A 21,471-nucleotide genomic window follows, 5' to 3' on the forward strand; every position below is an offset into this window, starting at 1 on the left:
CCACTTTACCTTGTAAGTCTTTACTTTGGACGGATCTCTCGCATTGGCAAGAACGTCTCTACATGCTGGCAAAATATTCAAGTGGGCAAATTCAAGGTGCTTAGGTTCCAGGCCGATAATTTGAGAGAGGAGGGGTCCGGATGACACATCTGACCCTTGTCCATTGTGAGGAGATCCGCTCGAGGACGAAGGAGGATGGGTTCGCACTGTGAGAGAAGCAGCAGATCCAAGAACCACCCTTGTCGCTGCCATCTGGGAGCGATCAGGAGAATGTGACACGGCTGTCTCTGCATTTTCCACAACACTCGAGGAACCAGCGGAATCGGCGCAAAAGCGTAGGCGAATAGATTGCATCAGTTCATCAAAATGGCATTTCCGCATGACCCTTGATGGGGAAGCCAGCTTGCATAAGACTGCCATTTCCGGTTCACAGGGCTCGCAAAAGATCTATGTCCGGGCGACCCCACAGCCAAAAGATGAAATCCAGAGTCTGCTGATGCAACTCCCACTCGTGGGTCGAGGACGCGGACCTGCTGAGGGAATCCGCTAGGATCTGGAGATGCCTGGTAGGTCAACCGCTGTCAGGGTAATTTGGTGACGGAGTGCCCAGTCCCAGATGCTCTGTGCCAGCTGAGAAAAGAGCGGTGACTTGGTGCCGCCCTGTTTGTTTACATAGTGCATACTGGTGGTATTGTCGGTTTGAATGAGCACTGATTCTCCCTGGAGTAGAAGATGGAAAGACTTGAGCACCAGGAAAATGGCCATTAGCTCCAGTCTGTTGATGTGCCAGGAGTGTTGAGACAGGGTCCACTTGCCCTTTAGGGAAAGCCCCTGAAGATGTGCGCCCAAGCCTTCCAGGGAGGCATCCATGGTAGGGACGAGCTCCAGAGCGATGGTTAGGAAAGAAGTACCAGCAGCGATGTTCAACGGTTGAGCCCACCATTGGAGAGCGGACCTCATCCGAGCGGTCACCAGGACCAGATCGTTGAAAGAGCCGGTGACCTGACGCCGCTGTTTGTCCAGTTCCTCCTGAATTGGGTAACTCTTGAGCCTGCAATTTGGGATCAGGGAGATGCAGGAGGACGCCATCCCAAGAAAGGACTTCAATACACGAACTGAAACGAACCCTTTGAACGGATGAGAGCCACTAGGCGTAGAATCCGCAGCTGACGCTCGTGAGACACGAATGCCTTCGCCAGCGAAGTATTCAGAGTGGCGCTCAGAAAGGTCCTGCAGGGAGCTGGATCGACCAGAGACTTCTCTGTGTTGATGGTGAGACCGAGGGAGTGGAACAGAGTCTGACAGAATCGAGTGTTCAGAGACGCCTGATGGCGAGATTGCGACTTGATGAGACAGTCGTCCAGGTAGGGAAAGATTTGAACGCCCTTCAAACGTAGATTTGCCACCACTGGGGCCAGGACTTTCGATAAGATGCAAGGGGCGGAGCGAAGGTCGAAAGGCAGAACCTTGAATTGAAAGTCTCTGCGCCCTACCCGAAGGGCAAGTACTTCCTGTGTTTTCGAAGTATCGGCACGTGGAAATAAGCGTCTTGGAGATCAATAGTGGTCATGAAGTCGTCCTTCGAGAGAAGTCATAGAATTTTTGCAAGCGTGAGCATGCGGAAGGATTTGCACTTCAGGTACTTGTTTAAGGCTCTTAAGTCGAGGATCGGACACCATTCGCTGGACTTCTTGAGGGACAAGGAAAAACTGGGAATAGAATCCCATCCCCTTCTGAGACTTGAGAGCCACTTCGATGGCACCTTTCTGAATCATGAGGCGAATTTGTTGAAAGAGCTCCTTGAGGTGAGCTGGAGGTGGACCAGTTGGAGGAGTGTTTGGAGGGAACTTGACAAACTCCAAAGCATGGCCTTTTGATACAATGTCCAGCACCCAACGGTCCGAGGTGACTGAAGACCAATTGGAAAAGAAAATGGAGATTCGACCTCCAACTTTGAGTGGGGAAGGCAAGTCATTGCTTCTTAGAAGCGGAGCCTCTGTAGGAAGACTTTCCTCTGTATGACTTGGTAGACTGTTGCCGATAGAACTGCTGTGACTGGGAGGAATATCTCTGATTTCCTTGGCCGTAGGAGCGGTACTGGTTGGATTCGCCACGAAAAGAAGAGGAGGTGCCGCATCCGTGCGCACCACGAAAAGGCTGCTTGCGAAACTGCAAAGTGCCTACGGCACGAGCCGTCTCAGTGTCCTTTTTGATGGTTTGAAGTGCATCGTCCACATGCTGGCCAAAGAGCGATTCGCCGTCTTAGGGCATGTCGAGGATTTTCGCCTGAACCTCCTGGCGAAAAAAGGTGGAACGAAGCCAGCCCTGACGACGCAAAACGGCTGCCCCTGCAAGCTGACGAAAACCAGTGCACGCAATGCCCACAGAGCAGTCGATAATCTCGGATGACGCTCTCTCTCCCTCCTGAAGAATCTTGAGAGCCTCTGCTCTGGAGGGCTCAGGAATGAGGTCGATAAAAGAAGACCTATACAACCACATCTGGCGGTCGTAGCACCCCAGAATGGCCAGAGAATTTGCAGCCCTCACAGTGGTAGACGCCATAGTAGAAATTTTTCATCCAATGGCATCAAGACGACGTCCCTCACGGTCAGGAGGAGCGGAAATAGGAGAAGACGGATTCCTGGAACGGCGCTGTGCGGCCTTGGTGATCACAGAATCAGGTTTAGGCTGTGCTGGAGAACCCTGGGGTGCCCTATATTTCTTCTCCAAACGAGGAAGAAACGCCAGAATGGAATTTGGTGTCTGCATCAGTTTGACACCTTCGTTCCAAATGAAGTCAATTATGGGCACTGTCCAGACCTGTTTAAAAGGTTGACTCTTGAAATCATGAAGAAAACAGTCCTCATCCTTCAGAACCCTAGGAAGCTTAAAGCGCAGCGCCGCTCGTTCCATAAGTTGGTGAAAACCAGCTATATCCACGGGAGGGGAATCCCCTGTTCCCAAAGGTGGCGGAGACGGTGTCTGGATCTGTTAATCATCCCAATCTGCCATGTTCCCATCATCATCATCAACTTCGCCGTCTTTCCGATCTGGGCGAACGTTATCATCCTCATAAACAGTTGCATGGACCTGAATAGAGGTTGTAGATGGTGCAGAAGGCGCAGCTGGCTCTGACAGTGTAGAAGAGGGAGGAGCTGCTGTAGTTGCAGGTACCCTAGGTTGAGGAGACCCCTGTTGAGACGGTGGAAATCGGCTATTATAATCCTCTAACATGTATTGGAGATTAGAAATGAGGGAGAGCGGTATTTGTGCTGTGGGAACCTAAGCAGAAGGTTCCTCCTCATGCAAATAATGATCTTCCTGATTATCCTCATAGTCCTGACATTTAATGACCAGCTCCGAAGAGCTTCGAGCTGCCCGGAATCTGTCATCTTCCTCCTCATCAGAACCAAAATCCTGCTCCGCACCCGTGCAAAAAGATGTGATGGAGGCTGAGAGTGACGTGGAATCGAAAGCTGATCCAAAGGCACATGTCGACGTTGGTGCAGAGGGTCAACAGCAGAAGCCCCAGAAGCGGATGAAGAAATTGGCACCAGAGGCAATGATGCGAAGGTAGACGTCGACGACAGCAACACCGTTGACGGGACAACCACCGTCGACGAAGCCGCCGACGGCAAGACCACAGCAGTCGACAATGTTGGCGTAGACGGAGCCGCCGACGACGAAACAGACGTCAACGGAGCACCCGCCGACGAAGAGGCTCTCTTCACAGCAAGCGTCGACGACGATTTCGATGTCGACGAGACTTCTTCTTAGACGTCGACGAGGAGACTGGAATCGTCGACGAGACAGATTTGAAGCTCACACAACCGTCGACACCGACGACGTTGACGCAGCGGCAGTCGACGACCCGCTGGCACAAGTCGTCGTCATTGTCAGAGAGCTGGAAACTGCAGATATCGTCGTCGGAATGACCGTCGACGATTTAACACGTTTTTTAGTGGAAACATGCGTAGAAGGAGCCGTGGACGCCTGAAAGTCAGATCTCGGGGGCGTAGGCGTAGCAGGAGGAGGTGGAGATACAGCAGGAACCTTTTGGAGTTGAAGTTTCCTCTTCTTAAGGAAAGGAGATGGCAACTCCTGCACACTGCTGCGTTTAGAAGTGGCTCTAGACGCAAGGCTTTCTGCATCAGAAAGAGGTGAATCCTCATCCTTCAACCTCTGCAACCACAGGAGGAGACGCCCTTCCCTGTCCTTGAGGGTCTTGGTTGAAAAAGTCCTGCAAATTTTACATTTTTCTACCTCTTGCTCTGGATAAAGGCAGTAAATACACTTCTTGTGAGGGTCCTCTGAGAAGAGCCACAATGTCCCACAAAAAGCACATGGTCGAAACAAAGACTTCTTACTTGAAGACATTCCAGAAAACTGTAGAACTCCAGAAAGAAGTTGAAAACTGAGCAGAGCTCAGGGAGACTCCCTTCACACGACGTGCGGTAGAAAATCTGAGGGCCTGAGTCTCTGAGGAGAATTTTCTAGAGAGGTGCTTGCGCCTGATTGGCTGTGGTTTGGACTGACATAATGACATGGATATGCTATAAGAGTGTTCTTTTTCTTCTAATGTATTCCTATGTGTTAATGCTAACCTTGCTAACCTTGGTACTTATAAGTATTTATGGTTTTAGAATGTGTGCAATTATGTTTTTATATACATATATTATTGTTTTTATTGCTGTTTTATTTACCGTGGGGCTCCCACTTCGACGACGGGGAATGTTCAAGCATGTGAATCTATGAAAGACACCCCAATACTGGAGAAGCCCTTTGTCACCTCTGTTATTTCTATTAGCAATGGACCCCTTTGCTCAAACACTTGGAGAGGAGGTAACACACTGGTCTACCTGAGAGAACCCCAATCTTATGCGGTATCCTTAAGCGTGGATGACATGCTAGTTTATATATGTGACACCAATATCGACCTCGCATCTATTGTTACCACACTATATTAATTCGGGAACTATCGGGCCTCCAGGTAAATCATGCTAAGTTGTACTTATTTTCCTTCCCTAATAATATACCCCAAGATGCAATTACTATTGGCACACAGACCATACCGGTTGCACACCACACATTTCAGTATTGAGGTATTCATGTATATATAACACCCAAGGACTTACTGGACGGGAACTTACTTAAGGCCAATGCAGCACTGCGGGCTCAGGTGAAATACTGGCTCCACTGCCCCTCTCCGTAACAAGTTATCCAAATTATTACACTACTTTGTCAATTTACCGTTAATTATTCCATGACCAGTCTTCAAACAGTTAGACTTCCTTCTCCATGATCTTATCTGGGGCCCTAGCAGACGTCGAGTCAGTCTTCCTAAATTACAATTGCCAACATAGAGCAGTGGACGGAAGCCCCCGATTTTCGATCTTACTGCTTCACTACAGGAAATCGGTCATACACAAACGATGCTACGCACTAGACGCTTACATAAACTCCAATTGCCATGAGTCGCATGCCCGGCACTTCCTGTATTTCTACATAATGCAATAGCCTATTGGAAAAACGCACTCCGTTACGAACATAACACACTAACCTATGCTCCGAATATCACCCTGTGCCATGCTCACGTCCACAATGTAGTGACCTGCTGGTCACAGTTCTAGTTGTTGCCAGGACCAGACACTCCCCGAGGGCTGGCTCACACCCCACCCCACACCCATCCAACACAGAGTCACGTGTCATGTGACACTTGTTACTAAAAGGGGCCGTGCACACGTGCCCTGGGCCAGTTCCACTAACTACAATACTGTGCTGTGTTGTGATTCTATATGCATGGGGGCCTAGGGCCCCTCCATTTTACACTGGCGATGAGCGGGCTGAGCCCGTGTGTGCAGCTGCCTTGTTTGGTTGAAGGGGGAGAGTGCTGCCCGTAACAAATGGCACCCCCTGCAAGCAGGCGCATGTCGCGCCTGATGACCCGCGGGCCATGTGATGTGCCCTGGGCGTCAAGGAGCAGAGTGGGAGCCCACCCCACATCACAAGAATTCGGTGAGTGGGAGGTGTAGGTACCCAGGCCATCTGAAGAGGCCGATCCCAGAAGCCCGCAGAGGCAGATCCCACCCGGCAACTTAAGAGGTGCGGGTAAGGGGCAGCGGGACAGTGTTATTCCCCCCTCCCCGGAGAGACTGTGCTTGTGATGTAACTTGTGGAGTGCATGAGGGGCAGCAGCAGAAGTGAGAAATCTGCATAGGGTTAGACCAGCACTCATCAGGCATCGGAGAGGCAAGCCGACATAGAACAGGAGAGGCGGCTTATGTGCGTGTGCGAGGCAATTGCCACAGTGGGTGTGACGCGACTGAGTCCGTGTCGAACACTGTAAAGTAATGGGCCTGCCCCAGCAGCAGGATTGGGCAGCACGCACTGTGATTCCCAAGCGTATGAGGAGAAGTGGGGAAGCGAAAAAGGGGATCCCTCCCTAAGACAGTAAAATACATTTTGTCTCCCCTCCCCCCTCAATCGCCCCAAAGGAAAATGCATACCGTTCTGAAGTGCCATGTGCGCAGCCGTATCTGGTGACTGGCTCGGGTGTAGTGAGAGGGAGGGCCATGCCAGAGCACGATGCAGTATGAGGGCCCGCTCGCAATGGACAGTACAGGCCGAGTGTGCCCTCGTGCATGGCCTGAAAAGAGAAAGAAGAACTGCTGCGTGAACTCAAGCCGCATGCAGGACCAGCGGCATTGAGGAAAGCACGCTTCGATAGAACTGTTTCACATTCTCCCCCCAAGAGATAGTTGTGAAGTTGGATGAGGCCAAGCGAGCACAGAACGAGGCTCCGCGCGGCCCGTAATCGAGAGAGACTGCTGCTTAAGTGAAGGGCATAGCATAAAGAAGAAAAAAAAGTTACTGCACGGTGGAGAAGGCTGCTCGCTGTCAAGGCATCACGCAGCGAGTAGAGAAACTGGCCCCACACTGGCCAGAGGGATCCGAAAGCTGCACCAAATGCAACCAACAATCAGCACAACTGCCATAATGGGCTAGGAGGTCCTGAGCATTCGTCCAGCGGTGCTCAGGCCGCAGGATAGAAGAGCGGCAACGGCCTGCGTGGTGCTGCCGTGGCAAGGAGTCTAAGAGTTGGCCACGGTGCTGTGCTTCTTATGCAGTGCCAAGGAAAGAGGTGAGGCCTGCAGAGTGGAGAAAGCTGTTGTTGACTCTAAGAGATGGCACAGTGCCTCCTAGTGGCCATAGGCGGTGACTGCGAGGAATCGAAAGAGAATCTGGAAGAACATCTTGCAGCACAGAGAGGTGGCCTGAACTAAAAAAGGGGGGTCAGCATCATGAGCGTATGAACTGCCAAGATACTGAACAAGTGTGTCCCCTATGCCAACCCAAGTGAGGATACAAAGACAAGACTGTGCACTGAACTATGAGCTGCGGCAGTAAGTGGTAAGGGGACATCCAGACAATTTGAACTAGGAAGTTGTGTGAATTTCCAGAAAGACAGTCACAGACTGGTGGGACTGAAGAAAGCAAAAAGAGTTTTGACCCGAGCAAAGATGCCGCAGAGTAGCAAAAGCTTTCAGGAAGAAGAAAATGCGCGCCCAGTGACAAAAGGACACCGCCAGAAGGGTAAGGAGTAATGTGGGCACGCTGCCCACTGCAGGAGTACCATCAGATGGAGAAAGGAGAGCGCAAGGACAAAAGTGCGCTGAAGATTATACCTAGATACTGATGGTACAGGTTGGAGCCCGAGAGCGACAAATCAGCAAGGACGACCTGCCAGACGTCTGAGTAGATGACCTGCCAGAGGTCAGCGGAGATGACCTGAAACGGGTCGGCAGGATGACCTGAGAAATGGTCAGAGAAGCGCGGACCTGAGAAGAGGTCAGAGAAGCGGTGACCAGAGAAAAGGTCAGAGAAGCAGCGACCAGAAAAGAGGTCAGAGAAGTGGCGATCTGAGAAGAGGCCGGAGAAGCAGAAAGCTGAGAAGGTTTGACAAGAGGACCGAGGAGATGTCTGACAAGATTGACCTGAAGTCATAAGTAATGAACGGAAGAAGGTCGCGACAACAGGTCTGGTCACCGAGAGAAGAGAATGCGTTGCCCTAGGGGTAGGATAGGACCAGGGAGACCCGTGTGAAGTGCACGTCACACTGAGAGGCCTGGTCAAAGAAGAAGTGCAAGACCGGATGGGACTAGACCATGTCGCGAAGCAAAAGAACAAGAAGGAGGAAATTGTGGGGCATGACGCCACCGCAAAGAAACTTCAAGAAGAAGAGAAGAGTGTGGGATCTGACAACTCGTACACCAGAAGGCAATGGTGACTGAGTGCAAGAACATCTGGCATGGAGCATAGTATCTGGAGAATATCGGTGGTACTTGGAGAAATAGCTATCTATGAGTCTTTGGAACACCAAACAAACTTGGTGATTGCAGAGGCAAGCAGACTGGACCATTTGTGACATCCACCTTTGGGGTCACACGGGAGACTGGACGGTGGGGCTGTTCGAGCGTCCTGAAGAAGAGGATTCAACCACTTCACACCAGACCGGGCGACCCAGGGGTAAAGGCCACTTCCGCAGGTCCCAGGAAGACAAAGATCTTGTGCTAAGTGGCCAGGAGTAAACAACTACCCTTCAGGTGGAGCTAGGGACTTGAAGGTGGGACTCGTAGTGCTTCCTCAACACAACTAGAGGGTGGCTTTGGAGCAACACGATGAAGTACACCAGTGGAAGCCTGGTGAAGAAGGCCTCCGAGACATACCATGAGAGGGGAACACCTGCAAGAGGGGCATCCTGGTGAGAGGGATATTTTGCAACTACTCCACCATTCTGTAGAGAAGCATGTATGTATGTGTCTTGTAAAGCGCACTTCTGCCCTGAGGCGTCGTGGCGCTGTAGACCGCTGGGGAACCCGTCCTGGCTATCCCTGTGAGATGGTCCCTACTTGGTATCTCCAAGGTGAAACCAGGCATCCCCAGCGAATGTGGGGGGCAGTTGTAGAGATGAGGCAAGCTAATGCCCAGAGTTGCCGAGTGTGATCCCTGGTTAGAGTAGGCACCGAGGCGAGAATTATCGAGTCCGCTGACCCTGGTCCACGACCCTGCCGCGTCGGGAATTGAACCCTGGTCCCGGGCCGTTCTCTGCTTCCGGGTCTGCTGCCTCTAACCAGTGAGCCACACCACTCCACTGAGCCACACCACTCCACTGCATTGCAGCACTTGTGTGGATGCAACATCAACCAGGACTGATGAGTGATTCACCATCACTCTACCTGCACAGTCACAGAGAAATGGACATAGAGAGACATTGGTGTCAACTTCCACGCCTGGAGTCTCAGGAGTACCGGACCTGAAGGGCAACACTGAACTGGGCCAATCAGAACTGGTGATCCTAGCTGCAGCTGTACCATTGTCTTGTTTCTGCCAGTAGGTGAACAGACTCAGTGGAAGTTCCTATTTATTGTTTTATTCTCTCCTACAGGTTGGACTTTGTTATTCCAGTTTGAATAAAGTTTGGGAGGGATGTAGTGACCTGCTGGTCACTGTTCTAGTTGTTGCCAGCACCAGCCACTCACCGAGGGCTGGCTCACACCCCACCGCACAACCTTTCAGCACAGGCGTCACAGGACATGTGACCCTGTTAATAAAAGGGGCAGATGTGCACATGCCCTGGGTGAGTTTCACTAACTACAAAACTGTGCCGTGTTGTGATTCCACATGCTTGGGGCCTAGGGCCCCACAACATTACACAGAAGACTGACCCCATGGGAGGAGAATGGGATTACTAGAATTGCGACTTCTTTGATGACAGCCTAATACAGTCCCACCAGGACTTCATGTTATCACATTGTTTCTCAGGAGCCCGTTTCTTAACGCATGTTAACATATCACGTTATGTCCGGATACACTGGGCACAGATGGGCATGGACCCTATCACGCATGCATTAGTGCAGGCGATACACAAGATAGGTACCGGCAAACACTTAAGTCAAGTGGCTCTACTGGACCTACCCTCCCACCTACTCATTTCCATCGCTCTACTGCGGCGCCATTGGGTCGGACATTGGCCATGTATTATATAAAAAGGAACGGAGCTTCATTCTGGAATACCCCAGTATAATACCATGCAACACACGTTTCATATTCATTCAGTTTATGCTTCTGCATGGGGCTTAGCCCCATGAGAAGGTAGTCATTTCGGTTATGGACCAACTCAGGGAGGGACTTGACACTAACATCCCTCAAGCCCTGGTCCTCCTAGATTTGTCCGCCGCATTTGACACGGTGGACCATTCCATCCTTTTGTCCCGTGTCAAGGCGGCGGGCATGGGGGAACAGGTACTGACTTGGATAGGTTCCTTCCTGGCCGATCGTACTCAGGCAGTACACCTTGCTGAATTCTCTGCCCCGCCTTGCAGGGTAAATTGTGGCGTTCCCCAGGGATCTTCCCTTTCCCCCCTTTTATTTAATCTTTACATTTTCCCTCTTATTTCTGCACTGCAACAACTGGAGGTCACAGTCTACAACTATGCTGATGACCTCCAACTCTTTTTTAATTTTTCTTCCCCCTCATCCGGCGCCGCTTGCCTCCAGTCCGTCATGCTGTTTATCCGGGATTGGATGAATGCAAACCATCTCAAACTCAACCCGGATAAGACCGAACTGATCTTGACTGGAGGCAGTGGCAACTCCTGGTCTCCTTTATTTTGGCCCCCTTCCCTTGGCACACCCCCCACTCCCTCTTTCTCAGTCAAAACCCTTGGTATTATTGTCAATCAGGATTTGACACTCCATTCTCACATTAGTTCTGTTGTTTCTTCTTGTTTTTTCACCCTGCACATTATCAGGAAAGTATCCTGTTTTTTCTCCCCCTCTGCACTGAAACTTATAGTGATGACCATGGACTTATCCAAGATTGATTACGGGAACATTATTTATAATGGTGCTCCAGCCTATGCACTCCAGCGCCTCCAGCTGGTGCAGAACCAGGCTGCTCGCCTGGTTCACGGCTTACCCAAATATCATCACTCTTCACCCCTTCTCATTGCCCTCCACTGGCTCCCCATTAAACAACGTGCTCTTTTCAAACTTGGCGGTCTTACTTTTCAAGCTCGGGCAGGTACTGCCCCTGCTTTTATCAACTCCACCATTGCTAATTACTGCCCCTCTAGAGCGTTACGCTCCTCTTCTAAATCTCTATTAACCATCCCCCGATTTAAGAAAAAAGATCGGGAAGTCAGAAATTTTCGGTTCTTGCACCTACCTTCTGGAACTCTCTCCCACCCCAGGTCAGACTTTCCACCTCCTACCTTGAGTTTCGCAAAGCTCTCAAGACTTTTCTGTTCCAACAAGCTTTCAGCCTATAGTCCCCTGTGTCCGCCTTAGCTCAAGAACCCTCTAGCACCAAGAAACTGCACAGTGAACGCGCGCTTTATAAATCTTTTTAAATTCAAATTAAATTCAAATTCTTAGCCGACGCCCTCTAAAATTCATAGGATTTTATCTACGGTCCCATCATCGTACCTGAGATGCCATTGTGAAGTTCCACATTGATTACACATGAAGTGGTCATGCTCGCTCGACTCCCCCATTGGGAGGAGGTCAGGGAATCACTTAGGTCCCTTATGGCGAGTGTAGATTGGGACACAATGGAATACTGTCTCTTAGGTCTCTATCCTAGACCCAAATCATTGAAAGCAATAACATGATTCGTGGATCCAGCGCTTCTCGTTACCAGGCAGCAGATTACAAGACAATGGAAGACCCCACTGTCCCCTAGCATCAGGTCGGCATGAGGAAATGTGGCGTTGGCGCTCCGCTTACAGCTTAGCGCTACGTATGGAGGGACATCATGGGCTACGCAAACAACCACTAGCCATGATGTGGAATGCCATGCTCGAACACTGTAGTGTACAAGAGGAGGACACAGATTGATTACAAGACACGCACCTGTGTCCGACCTGGTTGAGTCCCCCGCCCCTGATGTTCGCCCTTTTACCTGATGCTGGCATGTTACATGACCTCCTACAACAACCCAAGTGCGGGGACCTCTCACATCTTACTCCCTGTACCTTGATGATAGAACATGGCATGGCAGGGTAGATGGGTTGGTAGTAGAGGGAGAGAGGATAGGTTTCTAATTTCTTTTGTTGTGTATGTCTATGTTTCTTTCATTTTTATTGCTCGATATATTGATATGCTACTAAGTCCATGGATATGATATATGCTTTTTCACTATCCCTAACAACTAAATGTATTGCAACAATACCTGTGGTAGCTTTTACTAGCCAAATGCTAAGCTCAGATGTGCTGTTAGGTGCTCTATTCTCTGTATTCATCTTTCTTATAAAAAGAAATAAAATACGTTTAAAATAACAAAAAATTACAGGTGCAAAGACAAAAATATAACAACAGTTTGCCCTAGTACACTGCAACTACACTCAAATACAACACATTCACACTCCTATTCTTGGGTGTACAACCAGTCATCAAAGTGCTTTAGAGCAGGACAAAGGATAGACGGTGCTATATAAATGTAATTAGTGTACATGAGCTACAAAACGCCCGTACTTCAGTGTGTATGAACTTTTAACCCTAGAAATTCACTCTCATACCTCCACACCCGGACGAGCTATACAGAAGCACATACCGTTGACATCTTGAATTCCATAGCGCTTTGCAAGGTCACAGTTCAGCTGTACCTTCCCTGAATAATTCATGAGGTTTGGATCTGAAAACAGTTTATAAAGAAATTAGACATTTTAGGTGCAAGATTAAGAATTTAGGACTGAGGCACAAGGACAACGTGAGAGGGTTTAAGATAATGGAAGAATGCTAGAGCTCAGGACTGAAGGTAGTAATTTAGGTGGAAGTGGGTACAAAGGTCATAGGTAAGCATGTAAAAAAAAGCTTGCCAGAACAGCATATATAACCATCATATCATGCTTTAAAATCCAAGCCCAGAACAGACTCCATTCAGATTTACCTGTGGCCAGCGACACAATACATTTGCCACTCAGCTCTGGAGTTTCACCGTAATTGATCATGTGCCTAATCTGTGAAAACACAAACATTGGGTTAATAGACCTGTTCGAGGTACCTATGGAAATCATCCAACTCAACACACATGTATACGTATGGTAACCCACTGAAACATGTCCACACTCTTAACTTCTTCCAGCAAGCAACAAGACAATACTTTATAGGTCGGATTCCTCAGTTCCAAAAATATACATAGTAAAAAATATATGCTTAAAATGTCATGCTCATAAAAATATGAAGTTGAGTGTTTTACTTTAGCCGTGCCACAGAAATCTTAACATAAGCAGAACCTCGGCTTGTGCTACTGCTTCAAGAAGTTTAGGGACATGTGACATCTATTCACAAACCAGCTCCTGCAGTATGACGTGCAGGGTCTACTCTCCTCCCCTAGTATCGGGTCCACTGTAAAGGAAGACATTCTTGAGAAGCTCTTTGGGCCTCAGGCGAGACGGCACCACAGACTCTTCTGACATGCACAAGGCCACTTTAACAGGGCATGAACAATCAGTATAATACATTACAGTAACAATTACAACCATGCCTCAATAATACAACATTACAAGCATGATCGTATAGCCACACACTCCTAATTCTTCCTGAGCCCCTGACCCTCACCAAAACAACCAACTCGCATCATCAAGCACCCATCCTCATTCTTCCATCCAGGTGCCCGTTGTTTCAAACTGTTCATACTACTCCCTCCCCTTATCCTTAACCTATTTTTACTGCCCACTTTTCTTTCATCACACACCGTGAAATACTCCACATCCTCCAAACCTTTTTCCCCTCATGACCTGAGTAGGCCTGCACTGTGAAACTATCCTACACAAATGTGTGCATAATGTTCTGTATTCAAACTGACAGACCTCAGTGCCTTCCTCGGAACTCCCAACATGCGCAATGCCTCCAACCTGCTCCCTGCCAGCTGCCTAACCTAGCCTAACCAAAAACCAGCCAACTCCGGGACCACCTTAAGCGAAACAGAACACCTTCTTCTCCTTTGATCAGGTTTTGACTGCCTCAACCATAATGCCTGAACTCTTGCCTGAGCTCAATCTCATTTCACAACATCCACAACCTGCCCTCCCAGCCCAACAATTCCAAACCCTAAACGCAATGAAACATATTCTTTTCATGCACAATATAAACAGCTTAATCTCAAATTCGAACACCAGCACCTCAGCAAGACCCTTGCCAGCTCTACCAGTAACCCAATGTGATAGGATTCCTCTTGCGCTGAACCAAAGCATTCTCTCGTGCCAGTGCTTCTAGCACACTCCTTGCCTTCTGCCCTTCCATTGGGTGATTCCACCAAAACAGTTTCCGCCAAAACAGTTTCCTAACACCTCTGCCAACTTGTCCACTATAATGCCTAGTGATAGCATGAATAGGAAACACACTAAATTGTGCATTGTGTTTTGTAATCTTAAGCTACTGCTCCCACTTGTCCTAGCTGCACCACTATTCTGAAACTCCGTTCACGCATCTGCACAAGAACCTTAAGTCCAGGGCTCCTACCAATTTCTCACCAATACAATCATTCTCATTCTCCTAACTGCCACTGTGAACAAGACAAAGCATCCGCAATGTTATTGTCCACACCTGGCAATAAGGTGATGCAAGCAGCCTAGTGTAACCCTATGCAACAGTTTCAATACCCTAACATCCTTACCTCTTCATTCATTTACCAAAACCAACACAATTTGGTTATCCTTGTTGAACGTCATCAGTGTATTAGCCAGCTCCTCCCTCCAAAGGATATGGCCACTACCGGAGAAAAATCTCCAAAAAGGCAGTACTCCCCTGTCCCAGCTAATGCTTCACCTACTCTTTAGTACATCCTCGCCCTTCCTAAAATAAACTGAACATGCATGTCCCAGCATCATCGCAATAAATTTGAATCTTCACAGCAGCTCATTTTATGTTGAACATATCATCACATTAAAGTGTTTCAAGAGTTACTGCTGCACTCTAAGATCTGCCTGTATCACCCTCCGAAATCCCTACTCTGATGTAGCACATCGGCTCCTGACATGGCAAAACGAATAGTTTCTTACCTGTCGGTGTAGTTTTGCAGCTTGAAGATCTTTCTGGATTCACTATGCTGTGCATATTCCGCAATCTGGTGGTTGGGTCCGGAATCGTAGTCTTTTGTCTCTTTTTTTTTTTTTTTGTAGCCCAGGTAGGCGTTGAAGTCCCACCATTTGGTGTACCTTCGGTGACGTCGGCATGCTTCCGGCGGAAGCTACCACCCTTGGGTGCCATCTTCGGATTCTTTTTTCTGTCTCTTTTTTCTTTTCTGTGTTTGTAGTGAATCCATGGCTATGTTTGTTAATCCTTTTTTCAACGTAATTCTTTTCACGTATCTTGTAAGCTTCAGCTTTCTTTCTTTTTCTATGTGTTTCCACCTTCTTTTCCAGCATCATCTTTCTGGCGAAGGCGGGTGGGTTCGCTAGTGAATCCAGAAAGATCTTCAAGCTGCAAAACTACACTGACAGGTAAGAAACTATTCGTTTTGCAGCGTGAATCATTCTGGATTCACTATGCTGTGCATAGATTTTGTAGCTGTTTTTGTTACTTTTGTGGCGGTTGGGTGGAAGATGAGCGTTGGTTGTTGAATATATGTGGAAGCACCTTTTGTCCTACTTGTGCTTCTTTGTTCATTTGTACATCCACGCAATAGTGCTTAGTGAACGTATGCACTGAAGCCCATGTTGCCGCCAGGCATATGTCCTGAATTGGTGTGTTGGCCAGAAAGGCAATTGTTGCTCCTTTCTTCCTGGTCGAGTGGGCCTGTGCCCCTCTTGTTAGCTCCTGGCCCGCTTGCTTGTGGCAGAATTGTATTGTCTGTGCGATCCATCAAGCTATGGTGTTTTTAGTCACTGGTTTACCCATGTAACTGTTTGCGAAGGATACGAAGAACTGTTTTGTCTTCCTGTGTCCCTTCGTCCTTTCAATGTAGTGCATCACTGCCCTTCTTGCGTCTAGATTTTGGAGTGCCCTCTCAGCGCTTGTAGTGGGGCTTTGGAAGAAGCTAGGGATCTGAATACTCTGATTCATGTGGAACCTTGACACCACCTTCGGCATGAAGTGCGGGTCTGTTCTCATCACGACCCTGTCACTGTGTATCTGGATGTAGGGTTCCTGCAGTGTTAGAGCCTGCAGTTCGCTCACTCTCCGTAGCGAGGTGATTGCTACCAGAAAGGCCGTTTTCATAGTTAGCATTTGCAGTGATGCTTTGTGGATGGGTTCGAAAGGTGCTTTCATGAGCTCTGTCAGTACCACATTAAGGTTCCAAGCCGGTGGCGGCATTCTTTTTGGTGGCGCTATTCTTTTAGCCCCTTCCAGGAATCTTTTTACGACTTGAGATGTGAAGAAGCTTCTCCCGGTTTCTCCTCTTGTGTATGCCATAATCACTGCCAGGTGTACCTTTAGCGAGGATGAGATTAGCTTAGCCTTTATTAGGTGCGTGAGGTACCTTAGCACCGTAGATTCCCTGGTCAGTTTTCAATAGAGTTTTTTCTTGCAACACCATTGAGTGAATCTTTTCCATTTTTCCCCCATAGCATTTGCGTGTGCTGGGCCTTCTTGCCTCTCGCAGCACCCGCAGGGTGCTCTCTGGTAGTTTTAGATGTGCGAACTCTAAGTCCTCAGGAGCCAGGCTGAGAGGTTGAGGCTCTCCGGCTCTGGGTGTGTAACTTCTCCGTTTTCCATGGAGAGTAGGTCTCTTCTTTTTAAGAACTTGTGGGGGGGGGGCCTGCGCCATCTCCATTATCTGAGAGTACCAGGTCTGCCTGGCCCATTGTGGTGCCACCAGGATGAGCGCCATGTTGCTTGTCATGCATTTGTTGGGAACCCTGGGGATCAGTGGTATCAGGGGAAAAGCGTAGGCAAATGTTTTTGACCAGCTTATCCATAGGGCAGTCCCCTGTGATTGTGCCTCTGGTTGCCTGGATGCAAAGTATTGGCATTTTGCATTCCGGCGTGTTGCAAACAGGTCTATTGTTGGAGTGCCCCACCTCCTGAATAGTGTCTCTGTTTCCTGTATATTGAGTTCCCACTCGTGGGATGCTGAAGTCTGCCTGCTGAGCCAATCCGCTTCTACATTGTCCTTCCCTGGCAGGTGTATTGCTAGCAGGTCTATTTTGAGTGGTATTGCCCATCTCCAGATTTCCTGTGCCAAGCTTGACAGAGGGAATGATTGAGTTCCCCCCTGTTTGTTGATGTAAAACATCGTTGTGGGACGTCCGTTTGTATCAGCACCTTCTGGCTGTACAGGTGTTTATGAAAGGCCTTCAGGGCTAACAACACTGTTTTCAGCACAAGGTAATTGATGTGTCAGACCGCATCTGTAGGGCTCCACAAACCCCTCACTCTGAGCTTGTTCATGTGTGCGCCCCATCCCTTCTGGGATGCGTCTGTGGTGATGGTCACTGTTGGGTCCGGTGGGGTTAGAGGTTCCCCTACTGTTATCCTTTCTTTGGTTAACCACCTTATTTCTTCCTGCACCCTGTGCGTTACAACCACTAGGTCCTCCCAACTTCCTATAGCTTGTGACCATTGCTGTTGTAGCCACTCTTGGAGCGGTCTCATCTGTAGGCGTACATTGGGGACCAGGTGTATGCATGACGCCATAATTCCCAAGATCTTGCTCACTGTCCTCACTGTCAGAGCTCGCCCTTTCTGGTAGTGACGTTTCTCCCTCAGTAGGCTGAGTGTTATCTTTTCGCTGAGTAACACCCTGCATTGGACGGTGTCGATTTGAGCTCCCAGGAAGATCTTCATCTGCTCCGGTTCCGTTGAGCATTTTCCCCAGTGTATGGAGAATCCCAGGCCTGTTAGCGTTCTTGTAACCTGCTCTGCGTGATCTTTGCATGTCCTGTAAGAGCTTGCCTTTATGAGCCAGTCGTACACGTGTATCCCCTCCCTTCGCAGATGTGCGGCCACTGCCGCGAGGCATTTGGTGAACACCCTTGGTGCGGACTTTAGACCGAAAGCCAGGGTTGTGAATTGGTAGTGATCCTTGTTCACTGTGAATCTTAGCATGTGCTTGTGCTGCCTGCTCATGGGGATGTGCAGGTACGCATCTTTGAGGTATATGGTGGACAAGAAGTCCCCGGCCTTTATCTGCGGGATGACCTCTTGTAGGGCCGTCATCTTGAATTTTTGGGTCTTTACATATTTGTTTAGGAACCGTAGGTCCTGGATGGGTCTTAGGCTTTCATCCACTTTTGGCACCAGGAAGTAGCTTGAGTACATTCCCCTGTTCCGTTCTTTGAATGGGACCGTTTCGATGGACTCTTTTTTTTTTTTTTTTGGAAAACCTTTATTGTTACTTCAAACGGTTACAAGTATGGGCCTACAACCACCAGGGCCGGCCGCTAATCAGTTTCATCACAGTAAGTCAGTTATGACACCACTCGGCAGCCCGTGAATCGGAGGTACCATAGATTCAGTTAAAACTTGTTATTGAGTGTACCATCTAAATTACAGGATTCAAAAGGCTCCATTTTATAATGTAAAAAATGAAAGAATCAGGTGCCATACAATAACACAGAGTCGCATAAAGGGCGGGCAAAATAGTATGACATCCACAGTTAGAACGACCGCAGTTAGAACAGTGGTGCTAAAGCATATGATTCAGGATAAACAAGCATACAGTCACAGTTCGCACCAGTTAAGCGCCCGCCCATTGATACTGATAATACTGTAGAAAGTATAGCCACAGATAAAGAAAGATCGATAATAGACACAAGAGTGGACCCACTATGCTGACCCGAAAAATTAAGAAACGAAAGAAAAGGCAAAAGAAAGGAAACGAAAGAGAAAAAAAGGCCATAGAAACAAATAAAGGCACAACAAAAAATCCCCTCCCCCAACCCCCCACCCTGCACCCCTGCAGATGACTACGGCCTACCCCCCCTAGCAGCGTGCCTGTCGCCCCAAATAACTGAAACCCGAAATATAGAGAGAACGAAGAGATATAAAAGAGTAACTAAACCCGGACACTAAAAGTAGCAATGGAGGAGGGCATTGTCTTACACATTCCCGGTCTCCCCCCCCCCCCCGCCTTAACAATGAATCCCCCACAAAGCTGACGCAATCGAGCAAAACACAATAGAAGATTACACCGGAGGAAACTATAAACCCCGCCTTCGTGAACCTAATAAAGCAAATCCCGTTACCAATTAAACCACAATAGTAAACCCAAAACAACAATTTCCGCCTTGACCCCGTCGATCAAACTTGTAGACTCCCTCTGGTAAGTAGAACTCCATCCACAAATTGTCAAAATATAAAAAGAAGTTGCCGAAATATAGTCTGCTAGATGGAGAAAAGATGGCAAACCCTAAAGTACATGGACGGTTCCAACTGCGCCCCTCCCCGACTCCAAGGCCCGACACTGTTTCCTCCGCCATCTTGATGAACCAGCTGGGAAGGGGGTGCGACACAATCCAACGCAGATCACAGTCTCGACCAAAAGTTTCCAGAGTGGGAACAGCAGTTAAATGTTCCACTGGTAGCGAAACCAAGGATTCCGACCATACAGTTGATACACAGATCACAGCATGTTGGATCAGTTCCACTTCTGTAGGGGCAGGCACAGCTCCATGCACATGGTCTGAATGCACCGCTGGGATGTCTATCCGGAGTAGAGCTGGCCGTCGAGTCCCGTGCGATGACTCAGGGTCCGGTCCCGATTGCCTAATTCCGTCTGCTGCCGACATCAGTTTACAGACCTGGGCCTCCATAATCACCTGAAGTGCCTCGAGGGCTGCCAGCACAGACCGCAGTGACGGGCCGCACTCAGCCCGCTCCGTCATGTCTCACAGGACATCAGGCATAGTGATCCCCTCGGAGAGCCGCTCTCCCCGGGGGAAGATTAGGCGGAGCAGGGATGAACCGTGAGGGACAGATCGTCAACACGCGTTCGTGCGCGCCAAGTCCCCAACCCAAAGGCACCGGCGAGGCGAACACTAGGTCTCCGGGTCAGGGACCTCCGCCACACCGCCTCGGGCATCACACGTCTCCTCACCTTCGATACGAGACCAGGCAGCAGATCGGCAGCAAAGCAGTCCAAAAGATGTTGAAAGTTCCATGGACCGGACCCTGCCGCCCTCACCAGTCCGCTGTTGTTCAACTGGGACCCGGCAGGACCAGCACTCGAGACCCCGGCTTCCAGGCTGGGTTAGGCCTAGAGTCAAACCTCAACATTACTCCACTCCACAATGTCGGAAAAGTCTTGGGATTGCTCCATCGGACTGCAGATTAGTTCATAGACACGGATATGTGGCGGAAAATCAGGATAGATGACAGGATCTGCAAGCGAAAGACGGAGGTCGGCGGAGCCGGGAGACTAAGCGGCCATCTTGTTTGCTGTCGTAGCTCCTCCCCCTCGATGGCCTCTTTGAGGAGGAGTTCCTGAGCTTCCTCTTGGAGCAATTGCAGCTCTCTTCCCGAGTGCTCTCTTCTCTTTGGATTCCTGTTTGGTGGATTCTTTTCCAGCTCTAATCAGTATCCGAACTGCATGATGTTCAGTATCCACTTATCTGTGGTTATTTTTCTCCATTCCTGGAGAAAAAATCTCAGCCTGCCTCCTACTGGTGTTACATGTTCCTTTGTGTCTTGTCCGTGTAGCCCTCTCCTCTTTGTTTTTCCGTGCTCCTCCCCCGGAGGGTTCGAGTGGGTGAGCACCTTTTCCCGTGTGCAGTCACTTAGAGGGGGGTTGTTCACTGCCTCTCCTTCTCTGGCCTCGTCCGTTTCCTCTTGATCGAAAGGACTGGCCCCTGTTCTGATAGTTCCAGTTTTGCCTCTGCTGGCCCTGGTGGCCTTGGTTGTCACTCTGTTGTCCCTGGTGGAACGCCTGGTGTGATTCTCCTTGCTGGTTTCCACCCCTGACGTTCGGCCTCCTGGGGCTCCGAACAGTGTTTCACCATTGAAGGATGTGTTCAGGATGTTGTTCTGAACCTCAGCTTTGAAGCCTGAGATCCTGAGCCAGGCTTGCCTTCTCTCTGTGATGCCGATAGCCATCAGTATGTTGGATGTTTCAGCCCCATCCAAGGCTGTCTTCAGGCACGAGTTAGCAATGCTTTTCCCTCTTCCACAAGGTGTGATGCCCTCTCACGGTATTGCTCCGGGAGGTGCTTGGGCAATTGGCCCATCTCATCCCAATGCTGGTATTGATGTCTGTTCAGAAGGGCGTTGGAGTTCGCCATCTGCCAGTGGGTTGCGGCGTTCCTCTCTATTTTCCTGCCCGTTAGGTCCATCCTCCTGCTTTCCTTGTCAGGTGGAGGCCCAGATGTTGTTGGGACGTTGGCCCTTCTTCTGGCCGTTGCAGCGATTATTGAATCTGCTGTGACGGACCCCTTGATGTAAGCCGGGTCCTGGGAGGAGAATTTGTATTTCTTTTCCGTCCTCGGCGTTACTGATCTGCATGTAGCCGGGTCCTTGAAGGCTTCCTTCCCC

The 21,471-nt window shown here is 49.3% G+C and overlaps 1 protein-coding gene across 2 annotated transcripts in view; it reads right to left on the reverse strand.

Annotated features, from left to right (window-relative positions):
* The window catches only part of DHRS1 (dehydrogenase/reductase 1), a 305,506-nt gene that overhangs the window by 18,072 nt on the left and 265,963 nt on the right, over positions 1–21,471 (reverse strand). For both annotated transcript variants that reach the window (XM_086923740.1, XM_086923741.1), the window contains 2 exons: positions 12,950–13,019; positions 12,614–12,694 (listed from right to left, as the gene is read on the reverse strand). In XM_086923740.1, the coding sequence (XP_086779866.1) occupies positions 12,614–12,694; positions 12,950–13,019 (151 nt within the window). The remainder of the gene's footprint in view (positions 1–12,613; positions 12,695–12,949; positions 13,020–21,471) is intronic.

Source organism: Lissotriton vulgaris, chromosome 5, assembly GCF_964263255.1.
Source record: "Lissotriton vulgaris chromosome 5, aLisVul1.2, whole genome shotgun sequence".
Taxonomy (NCBI): domain Eukaryota; kingdom Metazoa; phylum Chordata; class Amphibia; order Caudata; family Salamandridae; genus Lissotriton; species Lissotriton vulgaris.